The following is a 12,491-nucleotide window of genomic DNA, read 5'->3' as shown; positions in this document are numbered from 1 at the left end:
AAATTCTGTATATATATATATATATATATAATAATTTCAGGAAATTGCATGACATGATGAGTGATTTCTACTTCTGCACTCTTCTTAATTTGACCGTTGAATTTCTTTCGATTTGTTCAAAACAATGATAAAACAAAAACGTAAGTGTGTAGAGGTGAAATATAGTGTGCATAAATAATTTTCTGAAGTTAAAACAACGAAAAAAACATCAAAGGAGAAGCAATAGAATAGCATTCCTTCATTTTTCTAAAAAGTCAATTTGATAGTTTTAATTCCTAAACAAGATAAATATTAATTGGAAGTATTTGTGCCTCAAACAATAATTTAAAAAGGTGGAGACAACAAGTCCTGAACAAAACAAAACCCAAAATTAAAAATTAGCATATTGAAGGAAGTTCATATGTCATAAGGAAATTATAAAAAAATTTAATAGACTAGCTCTCCAGTGCATACCATGCTATGTTGCACAGAAAAACTTAGTAATTCAACTAGCTCTTAGGCTATTTCCAATTCTTTCTCCAGGAAAAAAAAAAGGAAAAGAAAAACGTTTTTCTAGCTATTGCAGTTCATCAAATGATATCTCAATTTCTTTATATCAGACTGTCTCAGTGGCTTTAGCATGAACATTTGAGCTCCTTCCTCTAAGCACCTGTTGTTAATTAGAAATTAAAACCATAAATAAATAAATAAATAAAAGGAAAGAACAAATAATCAGTTCATATTTACTTGTCAATCCGATTCGGTACGTTTTCAGATGACATAATCACCACCGGAACCTCCTTCATGATTGATGATTCCTGCTTGCAAAAGGGTAAGAAAATAAAGCATGATTATATATTTAACCATATTAATTACATGCTAAAAATTTATCAAAAAATCTGCAATACCTTGATTTTCTTGAGCAGTTCATAGCCTGTCATTCCTGGCATACAGTAGTCAGTAATTACCAGATTTACCTTTGAGTTTGAAACCTGCAAGTAAGAACAAGACCCTTCTCCCTTCTCAGTGTAAAGCTTAAATATTGAATTAATACGATGGATTAATGGTAATTAGCTACTCACATTACTCTCCAAGCTATTGTGTTGTTGATCTCCCAAGCCCAGAAACTCCAACGCCCTTGCCCCATTTTCTGCAGTTGTCACTGCACCAAATAGAAGAAAATCATTAGCTTTTTTATTTTAGCAAGCAAAAATAGACTCTGTTTTTAATATACTTTATTTCCATTAAACAGCTTAATATTAATTTAATTCACCATTATAAAGTCTTCTTAATCTTTCTATTAAGCAATAAATAAACCATTAAAATGTACAATATAGCGTTTCTTCCGGGAGGTGATTCTTACACTTACACTTCCTCCTCTTGCACGGAGAAAACAAGAGTGTAACATTCACTACCATTTATTTTCAAGTAAATTAGCATGAGAATATCTCGCAAACTATAAAAAAGAATGAAAAAAAATGGAGGGTTGTGCAGGATTCAAGCAGATAGATTGTTACCTTTGCAAGACAAATTTGTGAGCAGCTTTTCGATCAGTTTTCGGTCGATGAGACTGTCATCGACGGCTAAAACATGGGGTTGCTCCACATTTGCCATGAAACCCTTTGAGGAGGAGGAAGAAGAAGAAGCCTCCATATTTCTTAAACCCTAGAAATAATAACTCCTCTCACTCTCTCACCCACCAACTTACAAAAATAATAGCCAAAAGAAAGCAAAGACGTAACTGCAGAAGAGGAGAGAGAGAGACTTATAACAAACGCAGTTGCAGTAACAGACAAGATTTAATTACATAAGACCAAAAACGAAACGACTTGTCTGAATCTGACAGTAACAATTAAGCATATGGGGATTCAAATTCATATATTAAAACATAAAGCAAACAAACTCATGGGAAATGTATGAACAGCATGCAATGTGGATTCTGGAAGGTGGGATTTTTGTATTTATTTATAGAGATTAGAGACTGTGGTAAGTAAATGCATATGCAGATATGCTGCTAGAAAATTTGAGAGAGAGAACTGAATCAAATCAAAGGTAGAAACCCAAAGAAGATCACGAAATATCTGTGACTTGGTATATTTTATTATCTTCTCTATCTCTATGGTTTTCTCTCCCTCTGCGTGCAGAGAAAATTAGTCGGTATCAGAATTCAGCAATCTGCATGGATACAGCTGCTAAATTATGTCATTTGATTCACTTTATAGCAGGTTTTTACTGCTGCTGGCTGCTGATACAACGATAACCATGACCTTGTGACATAAATTCAAACCCTCAACAAATTTAAAATCTATAATTTTCGAGTGTGGCTTTAATGTTACGTAGAACTCAGTGTTTTTTACTATTATATTTAATATGTACTACTAGTATATTTTCTACTTTCAATGTCAGCAACTCATTTTCTATATCACTCAATTATATTCTACATTTTAAAAAAGTGCATCCCATCTTTTGTATTTGTGAATCTTGATTTTCATGTTTTTTTAAGGATAATTTTCGAAATGCTAGTTCTATTTAGGAAGAAACATCAACTAGTGCTCTATGAAAACTTCGATTAATGGTTAAGGACAAGAGCACCAAAGCAAATTTTTTATTTTAATTTTTTTTAAGTATCTACAAACATTTGACACAACGCATATTTAACCATTGAATTTGATTTAATAACTTGAATTGAGTGAAACAAGATTGCTCGGTCAAATAGTGATAGCGTTAGTGCATATAGGTACTCAAAAAGAAATGAGCAGATTTACGTTAATGTAAACGGACTCAAATTTGAATTTCCTTTCATAGTTTTGAAAAAGGTTGATTGGATTGAAAAACAGCAAAATTGGTGGTTGCTTGAGTAAATCTGGTCAAAGGATGGAGGAGGTGGAGTTACTACACCATATCCCCATACGTCAAAAAGATCCGAATCCCATCTGTCTTGATGTAGAATCCATGCATATCCGATACATGCATATTACATATTGAGTACTATGTTTTTTTACCATATTTTTATACCACCTTAGGTGACATTTGATATGAATAGCCACATCAATTGAATTAATCATATTTTAAAATTTAGTTCATTATTTAATAAACTAATAATTAAGAAAAAATAGTTAATTAAATGATGATTGTGGTATACGATGAGTCTTTCTTCTTCCTTTCCTTGGGTTTTGCAAATTTTTCAAATGATGTGACTGTCCACATCAGATGCCACCTAAGGTGGTATAGAAATGTGGTATAAAAATATGGTATGAATAGTATTACTCATTACATATTACATATTACATGCGTAAATACACAGAACCTTTGTCATGTCTTTCTTTCTACTCAATACTAAAAACAACAACAGTTAATTTGCATGGACCAAATAGTGAGTCTTCAGTAACAACTATGGTCTAGTATTATTCCTCTTCGTTTAGAAGTGAGAGGTCTCAGGTTCGAATTTCATGGATGGTGAATTCGATACCAAATTAGGCTGCCTGTTATGTGGCTTAGCCGAACTCCTCATAGTGTAAAAATATCAATGTACTAAAATAAAACTATGTTTTGCTCCTCTCAAACTCATACGAACACTATATGAATCGTGAGCTTAAATATTCTTGTTTCAACCGTAAGATGAAAAGAAAAGAAAAAACTCAAATATTACATAAAACGAGTTTGATGTATTTGTTTCTGGACATTAATTTATTGAGTAAATTGTAGCTATAGTCCCTTAACTTTAACTCAATTGGAGCAATGGTCTCTCAACTAAAAATCAATTACCATTGGTCTCTCCACTCATCAAAACGTGCAGCTATGATCCGTCAACAAAAAATTCATTACCATTGATCCCTCAACTTTAATTCAAATAGAGAAATAGTCCCTTAACCTTAACCCAATTGTAGCAATGGTCCTTCCAACATAACTCGATTTGACAAAAATTTTGACGTAGTTGACAAAAATGACCATAATTACACACTTTGATGAGTTGAGGGACCCTAATTATATAAATGGTTATTCCAACCTAACTTATTTTGACAAAATTTTGACGAAATTGATGAAAATGACTATAATTACACATTTTGATAAGTTTAGGGACCAATAGTAATGGATTTTTACTTGAGGGACCATTGCTCTAATTTGATTAAAGTTGAAAGATCATTACTACAATTTACTCTAATTTATTTCATGAAAGTGTATCTTGGATGAAACATGCTGCTAACAAGTTAACAACGTAGTACATGTTGCATTACTTGTTTTAAAATATTACTAGTTGGTGCCTGCGGACTAGGGTGAAGAGCTGAACCTTTAAATTTCAATGCATGCTTTGTTCTGCAAATTGCAATTTACAAAGCATACAGTACAATTTCAACAACAGATTACAGACAAAACTGGTAAATCTATAACGGATAACAACTTCTTGGTAACTGACGTTGACATGTCCTTGCCGTTTGGTCCACTTGTTATGGCTTTGCTAGCTTTAAGGTACCGTTTGGTACGTGGGATGAGACGGAACGGGACGGGACGGAACGGGACGAGCCGTTCCGTCCCACATTTGGTGCGCCTAAAAACTATGGAACGGGTTGTCCCATGGGACAAAATTTGGCCGATTTTTTGTTCCACCTCTTCCCCCTAGAACGACCCGTTCCACATCTGTGGAACACAAATTTATAACATTTTATGATAAAATTTCTCCTTATCTTTTTCAATATTTACATCATCCGCTCTATCTTGTTCCATCTCGTCCCGTTCTGTTCCGTCCCGTCTGCGTACCAAACGGTACCTAAGGGAAAATGTGAGTTATATCCATCTTGTTGTGAGTAGTGGTAGATTTTTCGGTGTACTTGAATAGAAAATGATACACCGCATGTTATAATATAAAATATACCTCAAAATGAGACATACAATGCATTGCAGCACGCATTAAATTTCTCGTGATTGGTTCCCTCTTATCCTAATGAGGGTAGAAATTGACTCTGCTCGTTTGTACTTCTGTTTCACAAAATGGTCTCTCGCACGTACAATTATGTGCAAGCGACCTAAAAACAAGTGCAGGCAAGTTTTTCTCGGAATCCTTCTAGCCTAATTTGAAATGGCACATCGGCACTTCATCTCCGGGTTCAAATTGATCGCGTGAAACCGTTTGATATAACAGTATAAGCGACATGAAAGCAATTTTCTTTAACCTGTAATTCCATAACATCTTCACATCGAATAAGTAGAACCACATGGTGAGCGAGAAATTCGTTGAATAATGAGAGTTACATTGGTTGTAAGGGCAAGTTATGATCATTTGATGGTTGCCTTGGGGATGGATGATGCACAAGGCCCAGCCGAGGTCATAAACGGAATACCCTTGAAGGTAGCCACGCCCTTGTCGTCGGTGAAAAGATGCTGCAACGATGAAACACATGAGATTCATATGCCCAATTCTGACTTTGAAGCATCATAAACGCAATGTTGTAGAGATACTTAATGCAAAATTGATGAGAGGGGAGATTATGACTATTCTGACCAAATTGCCACAACTGTAATAACTGTCAATGCCTCCGTAAAATTCCAATACGTAAAAGAAATGCAAGAATGGATTCACAAACAATAGAAACACAGGCCTATCGACAAACTGATTCCTACACGGATTGAGACACCTCCAGTACCCCAGAATTTTAAAGTGAACTTTTTAATGGTTAGCCGGGCAGTAATTTGTGGACTGCAAGTTTCCATATAAGTAGTGAACAGTCTAATTAAATTAGGCAGCACATCTATGGGTGTCCCCTAATCACACTAAGAAGATCCACAAAACGAGAGCAACGAAAACATACCGGAGTGATCTTGTCCAGCTGTTTCTTTTTTGGGTTCAGAACATCTTCTGGCTTTCCATCAATCCTGAATAGAAAGAAGTGCATGTCAAGAGAAGTTACCAATGAAAGAAAATGTCTGTTTAAGCTCCAAGTAGTTTCAGCTAACTCACCCAGAAAATGATACACGTTCCCCCGGTTTAGCCCCTTGTGGAGGGAGCAAAGGCTCTACAAGGGTGTGATCTTCGTTAGAAGCACATAGCACCTGAATACATGCACACAAATGAAATCCATACCTTTATATTTGTTTAGTAGAAGCTAAGTTTAGAAACATTCAGCTTTCACTAAAAAAGGACTCTTCATAAGCCAATTTGGAATCTTATACTAGAGAATAGTAGGTGGGATTATAAATATTTCCTATGACCGATTGGAGTGAAAACGTGAATACTTTGAGTATAGATATGAAAATGAAGACATGATTTTGATCACTAGTTAAGCAGTGTAGGAGTAAACAACATCCCCTTTCCAACTCATAAAACTACCTCAGCAGCGAAAAATATGAGTTAAATGAGAACACTCATACCAGTCCTTGTGACATCACATCCCGTAACTTCCCAGGTTTCACATTCGTAATCAGCACAACATGACGGTTCTGCATAGTGCATGCACCGAGTGGATACATCAGAAATTAAGTGTGACATTCATCTGTCTTAACAACTATGAAAATAAAATGAACAGAAAATATGCAAAAGATTATGTAAAAAACTGTCTAGTTCCAAAAGATCAAGTAGTAATCATACTGTCAACTCCTCTGGACTGATATATTTTGCCAAGCCGCTGACCACTTGCCGTAATTTAGCTTCTCCGACATCTATCTCCTCAACCAGTAAACTGTATCAAGTTTTAAAACATGGGTTATGACTGATTTTGCATACTCCAAATATGCAATAGCATTCAGAGTCCAAACTTCAAGGTAAGACAGCCAGCAGTTTAATTAGCTTTTTAATGAATTAATGGGGCACCTAGACAAAAAAAAAAGTCGTACCCAGTGCACAAGGCTCCCGCTTTACGCAGGGTCTGGGAGAGGTGAATGTCGGCTAGCCTTACCCCCATTTATGAAGAGGCTGCTCCCAAGTCTCGAACCCGAGACCTACCGCTCATGGGCGAAGGCACTTGCCATCGCACCAAGTGCGACCTCTTCACCTAGACAAAAAGAAAGAGAAAAAATGTTGCCCACACACCTATCGGCAGACGGATGCTTCCAAGCTTTGCGCACAAGGCCAACCTGTATATTCAATAAACTGACACTAACTTCTTTGTCTTTCTCAACTGCCTCTGTTTCTGGTGATTTTTTCTTCTCTTCAGTAGCTTTCTTATCTGCTTTTCTATCTGCTTTCTTATCCGCTTTCTTATCCGAAGTAATTTTCTCATCTCCTGCTGCCTTTACCTAACAATTCCAATAAAAAGGTCATCGGGAAAGAACAGTATACTAAGGAAATCTGAAAGTAGAAGCATTTGTTCGGATTGTAGTAGTTTACCGCACAAACCCAACCATCTATATTTGAAATAGAGCGATCAGATATAATGTTGGTCAACTAACTGATGAAGGGCAATATGGTTATTCCCAGTTATATTTGAAAGGAACAGTATAGAAATTTCTATCTAGAAGGTTTAATTATACAGCTAAAATAGTTTTGTACAGATATCTCACATAGTAGAATGGGTACTGCTTGTAATAAAAGTTAAAGAACTTAGGTGGTGGATACCCATAATTATGCATCTAGCTACTTGGTCTTCAGATGAGGAACAGTGGTTCATGAGCATACTCTACTACACTGTTTGGTACCGTTAATCATTTCACAATTCTATGCTTTTTTTTTTTCTAAAAAGAAATTACATGAATTCATGCTTGCAGGAAATCCAAAGCATTGTTAGAAGATAAGTTAGATAACTATCTAAATTTTCTTCTCAAATGAATTGAGTTTTTCTATTAACTACATGTTTGAAGCATCATTACGCATGTAGGTATAGCCATAAAATTTACAATTAATATGATTACAAAGAAACATGTCATATGTCGGTAAGATTATTTGATTGTACACGATAAAGAACAGGTGAAAATTTAAAAGGATGTACCCCAGCATCACTTTTCTTCGTGTTCAGGTCTGCCTCTGGCTTGTCTGCACTTTTTGCGCCTTGAACAGTCTTCTTTGCATTTGAATCAATTTCTACCTTACCTGCATTTTTTGCTCCCATCAATTCATCCAACTTCTGCACACATCACGATCAAAGGATACAGAGTAACATAAGTCAACTTTGTGATTCACAAGAAAACATTTTTTTTTACTATCTTTTCAACATTTAATATTTCCCTTGTATTGCAATATCAGGTTCAGAGAAGCAAAACTGTAAAAGGGATTCAAGTAAAATAGTAGATTTTACTTACTCGAAAATCAAATTTATCCTTCTCTATCACTATCTTCTCAAGTATGTCCCCGAAATCCACCTTGTTCTGGAGGAGAAAAGAGTTGTGAGCACTAGTCGCCTACAACATTTCTGAAAGCTACGCGTGGAAACAATAACAAGTAGCTCATGTTTTTGCATCTAATGACAGAAGTTCGTAACCACATGGTACTTTATTCCACCTGAAATTACTGTCACACTTTGATAAGTGTTGCTAATAAAATTAAGGGGGAGCCCTGGACAGTGGACAGTGAGATTGAACCTTCACTGAGTCTGAATTAAAGATAACAGCACTACCCACGACATGGGGACGTACCTGGATGTAATCCACCCATCTCAACAAATGCGGCAACTTTTGCCTATCTGAATTTGAAAGTCCAATCTGCAGATAAACCACTCAACAAAATCACCACGATTTCAAGCGCCATTGCAGCCACATTGGAACAAAATGCGCGTGCACGAATTCAAAAAGAATTCCAGAAAATACTAACAACTAAAAAGTCTTGCATTTCTTAAGCAAAAACATCAACAGAATTACAAATCGCAAAAGTATCGAAAAATGCAAAACAAGATCGAACGCATGCATGCAGAAGAACAATCCATTATCCATACCACAGAAGAATGCACTGCAGCAAACACAACAGCATCAGCTTCAGAGGGGGTGAACCCATAGCCCAAAAGCACTGACACATCAACCAAGGTTTCATTCAACCCTTTGAGAGCTCCAGAGCATGCCTGGGAATCTGTAGGAAAACCCTCTGCATATCTTATCCAATTCACCACCTACAAACCCCAAAACACGAAACTTTTACTTGCAGATCACATAAAAGTTACCAGAAATCCAATTCAACTAAGCTTTTGAGGCAGTAAAACTGTAAAACATTACCCCATCTTTCACTTCCCCTGCAGCGTCCTTTTTGGCTGATTTCAGTACGGTTGAGTACAAGCTCGTGACTTCATCGCCAGCGATGTTTTCCGGCAACGATTTCTGCAGATATCGAGCTCAAAACTTGAGCAATCAAAGTGGCAAAAAAGTTAAAAACTTGAAGCTGATTGAGAGAGATGAAGTTGCTTACAGGATCGAGAGAGAAGTATTTGCAGAGAGCCGATAGTATCAGCTGCTTTCTGCTTACGCTGGTGCTTCCATTAGCTGCCATCTCTTCCCTGCACAAATCAGAGCTCCACAATTTCTCAGTTCAGAGTTGAGCGTGCAAATTCAATTGGGAGATTTAGGGTTTTTGTATGATTTGGGCTTCCTTGGGCTCACCCATAAATGAAGACACTGTTGAAAAGCCCAAATAGCCCATGAGAAATAAATAAAGTGAATGGGAGTAAATAAGTCATTTTCCAGTCACCGTCACACTGAAAAATTATCAACAACGTGTTATGTTAAGTATGTTACTCACTTATATTGTACCATGTAGTTTCATAATATTGAGCAATTGCTAGTGGCGGATTTAGGATTCGATCCTTGGGAGGTCATAGGGTTGATCTAGAAACAAAGCGCGAAGTGCGCAAAAAAAAAATTCGTTTTTTCATTGAGGCATTTCGCCTAACAACTTGGTGGGCTTGTTTTCGTTAGCCAAACCATGTTGCATGCATATCAACAAATATCGACATATATCAAAGCAATCTGATGAGTGATATCGAGATAATTTGTCAAGTTTTGTTGACACAAACTGTCAAGGTATGCCCATCAAGCATCATATCAAACACTTGGAAAGGACAAAAGAAACTCGCACCAAATATTGGAGAATAATCGAAAAACCTTCACATGTATATTTTTCAAACTCCGTGTGGTCTTGTGACCACCTTGGTCCCAATATACATCCGCCCCTAAATAGCGCACATGATTATTGATTCAGTGGCACTAGGTATTCACTTTGTTGAAAAGAGGTAATAGAAAAGAAAACTATTGAGCTATTAGTCTTTGTAGTTGTTAGGTTATTATAATGTGGAGTGCTTGATTGACATTTGAAGAACCTATCCTAAGTCTCATAAGTGGGATGAACGTGCATGACTTTGCATGAAAAAATTTCTTTGATAATGACAAAAATTGACTCAAACTCAAACACATCACATTATTCGGCTCGGTTCAACTTAAGTTTTTTCATAACAAAGCGAATTAAATCGGATTGTACCCACCCCTAGTTGTTACAGAGAATTCAAAGGCTAACATTTACCGACTATATGGATTATGAAGAGTCCCTCCACTAAAAAAAATTTTAAAAAAATGGTCCCATTCATGCATCGTCTTGTTCTTGTTAGTTTTTTCCTCCTCCTTCCAAAGCCGGTATTCTTTTGGTCGAGAATTTGTCAACCAGGGCACACCACGGAAAAAGCAAGTTAAAAACACAAAGACAAAGGTAAATAAATTGCAGAAAAAGCAAGTTATAAACACAAAGGCAAAGGTAAATAAATTGCAGAAGGTGCATCAATTGGACCATGTCGTTTTACTGTCAATTGTCTATATTCCATACTTTTTACTTGGGATAAGAGAAAAAAAGTGAAAAGTAAAAATAAAAATATCAAATAATAAATTGCGGGGAAATAGTAAAGAGACTATTTCAAAAGTGAAAAGTTTTTATGTAATCTGTATGACTGGTATAATATTTTATAATATTAGTACGAAAATTAACGTTAAACTGTGAGATAACAGAGCGTTATTGAAGAGTCTCACTTTGTGAGAGACCCCTTAACATTTATCATAAAGTCAGATAAGAGAAATGCTAAGGGACTCTCTTAAAACTGAGACTCTTTATGAACTCTTTGTCACCTCATGTTTTTTACTCAATCTTCTATAATGTTGGCACATAAATTAACAATAAAACTCCATGTGACACATGGTTCATCGAAAATTCCACTTTAAAAGAGTTCTCTTAACATTTCTCAATCAGATAAAGCAGTTGGCACAGAGAGAATTCTCCTTCCTAACTGCCACTTACAAAACTGGTGGAAAAAAGGGCTCTAATGAGGTTTAGGGTTAGGGTTTTTGGGCAATAGTGCTTGACATTTAGTCACCACATGTTCATTTGTATTGGGATTAATTTTGAATTAATTAATTAATCATTGAATTATCAAAAAACTAGGGTTTGTTGAGGGAGGGAGGGAGAAAGGAAGATGAATTAACAGTTTGGTCCGGTGTTGCAGAGGGTGGAGACAGCGGCAGCAGTTGGGGAAAATGCTTGACAGCCTGAAATTTGTAGTGCAGAATGGACTCATTCTTTTGGTAGTTGAGTAACCTCCAAATTCTTACCATAAAAGGGTGAGCACTAAACCTCAATGCATAAAACAACACAAAATGCTACTCCAATTCCAAAAATTCACAACCCTCTCTATACATCCCTTTCAAAACTATTTTGAACATCGATAATGTTGCATCTGTAAAGATCAGTAAAGATCGAGAAGTGAGTAAGTAATTTATAGATCTTAAAATTAATCAAGGGAATGCCCAATTTGATTTACGTAGACAAGTACATTATTATAACGGTATTTCAAATTATCAAATACGATACTATGTATTTTAACACATAATTACCACTACAATGAAATATTTGTTATAAACATCTCTCTTCTAAAACACGAGAAAGACTTCTTTACACCTTCCCATACGCTATGGTAGGATATCAAGTGTTGGTAAATCTTAAGTTCATTCTCTAAAGGCTTTCTAGCCGAAATGGTCTATGAGATTGTCATAACTCTTCATCTTGGCTCTTAAGATATTAAATCAATAGAATTGATCCTTGAATTTGTCAATCATTAATCACTTTGGTCATTTCACGTAAAATCTTTGTTAAATAAGGATAAAATGATAAAAATACCCTCAATTTTTGTCATATCATTTGACCCATTGTTTATTAAATTGAAGATATGTTTGTCATTTTGGTCCTTACTTAGTGGAATTTTTTCAGGAAATAATCAAAATGATTAATGGTGGACAAACTCAGAAATCACTTCTATCAATTTTAAATCTCAAAGACCAAAGTGATGAGTTACACCAATCTCATAAACAATTTTGAATTAAAAAAAAAAGCCCTTCTCTAAAATTAGAAAGTAACATGCATAAAATGGGTTCAACTCTGATTTTCCACGAAACATCTAAATCTAATAATGCAATGTAATTTAAGAAAAATCAAGGCGAAGAAAGCTGAGTCCTTGTCACAACCCAGCAATCTGCACCACACTTCTTCTCTGTCACATTTTCTTTATTTATTACACCACCCACCTTTCACCAACTATTTAATTGCCTTCATAGCTTTTTTGCCTCCA

At 35.7% G+C, this 12,491-nt stretch overlaps 2 protein-coding genes across 2 annotated transcripts; both read right to left on the bottom strand.

Annotated features, from left to right (window-relative positions):
- Positions 1-349: 349 nt before the first annotated feature.
- On the bottom strand, positions 350-2,150 carry LOC126625527 (two-component response regulator ARR17-like). Its single transcript, XM_050294598.1, has 5 exons — positions 1,497-2,150; positions 1,062-1,141; positions 888-971; positions 727-797; positions 350-649 (listed from the first exon to the last, which is right to left on the bottom strand). The coding sequence occupies exons 1-5, from the start codon at positions 1,630-1,632 to the stop codon at positions 553-555; spliced, it is 468 nt and encodes a 155-aa protein (XP_050150555.1). The 5' UTR covers positions 1,633-2,150; the 3' UTR covers positions 350-552.
- Positions 2,151-5,123: 2,973 nt separating this feature from the next.
- Positions 5,124-9,464, bottom strand: LOC126629048 (tRNA-aminoacylation cofactor arc1-like). The gene is made up of 12 exons (XM_050298948.1): positions 9,299-9,464; positions 9,109-9,210; positions 8,835-9,005; positions 8,539-8,604; positions 8,206-8,271; positions 7,896-8,030; positions 7,001-7,206; positions 6,560-6,650; positions 6,343-6,411; positions 5,933-6,024; positions 5,784-5,847; positions 5,124-5,355 (listed from the first exon to the last, which is right to left on the bottom strand). Exons 1-12 carry the CDS (start codon positions 9,377-9,379, stop codon positions 5,251-5,253), a joined length of 1,248 nt encoding a protein of 415 aa, XP_050154905.1. The 5' UTR covers positions 9,380-9,464; the 3' UTR covers positions 5,124-5,250.
- Positions 9,465-12,491: the final 3,027 nt, after the last annotated feature.

This window comes from Malus sylvestris, chromosome 1 (genome assembly GCF_916048215.2).
Source record: "Malus sylvestris chromosome 1, drMalSylv7.2, whole genome shotgun sequence".
In the NCBI taxonomy this organism is placed as follows: domain Eukaryota; kingdom Viridiplantae; phylum Streptophyta; class Magnoliopsida; order Rosales; family Rosaceae; genus Malus; species Malus sylvestris.
This window is presented reverse-complemented; position numbering and strand designations above follow the sequence as displayed.

Coding starts and splice junctions, on each gene's coding strand:
- LOC126629048 (XM_050298948.1), bottom strand. CDS start 9,379: ATGGCAGCTAATGGAAGCACCAGCGTAAGCAGAAAGCAGCTGATACTA. Junction 7,207..7,895: donor CGAAGAAAAGTGATGCTGGG/GTACATCCTTTT, acceptor TGGAATTGTTAG/GTAAAGGCAGCAGGAGATGA. Junction 6,651..7,000: donor AAGCATCCGTCTGCCGATAG/GTGTGTGGGCAA, acceptor AACTTGATACAG/TTTACTGGTTGAGGAGATAG.
- LOC126625527 (XM_050294598.1), bottom strand. CDS start 1,632: ATGGAGGCTTCTTCTTCTTCCTCCTCCTCAAAGGGTTTCATGGCAAAT. Junction 1,142..1,496: donor CACAAATTTGTCTTGCAAAG/GTAACAATCTAT, acceptor TATTTGGTGCAG/TGACAACTGCAGAAAATGGG. Junction 972..1,061: donor ACAATAGCTTGGAGAGTAAT/GTGAGTAGCTAA, acceptor TCTTACTTGCAG/GTTTCAAACTCAAAGGTAAA.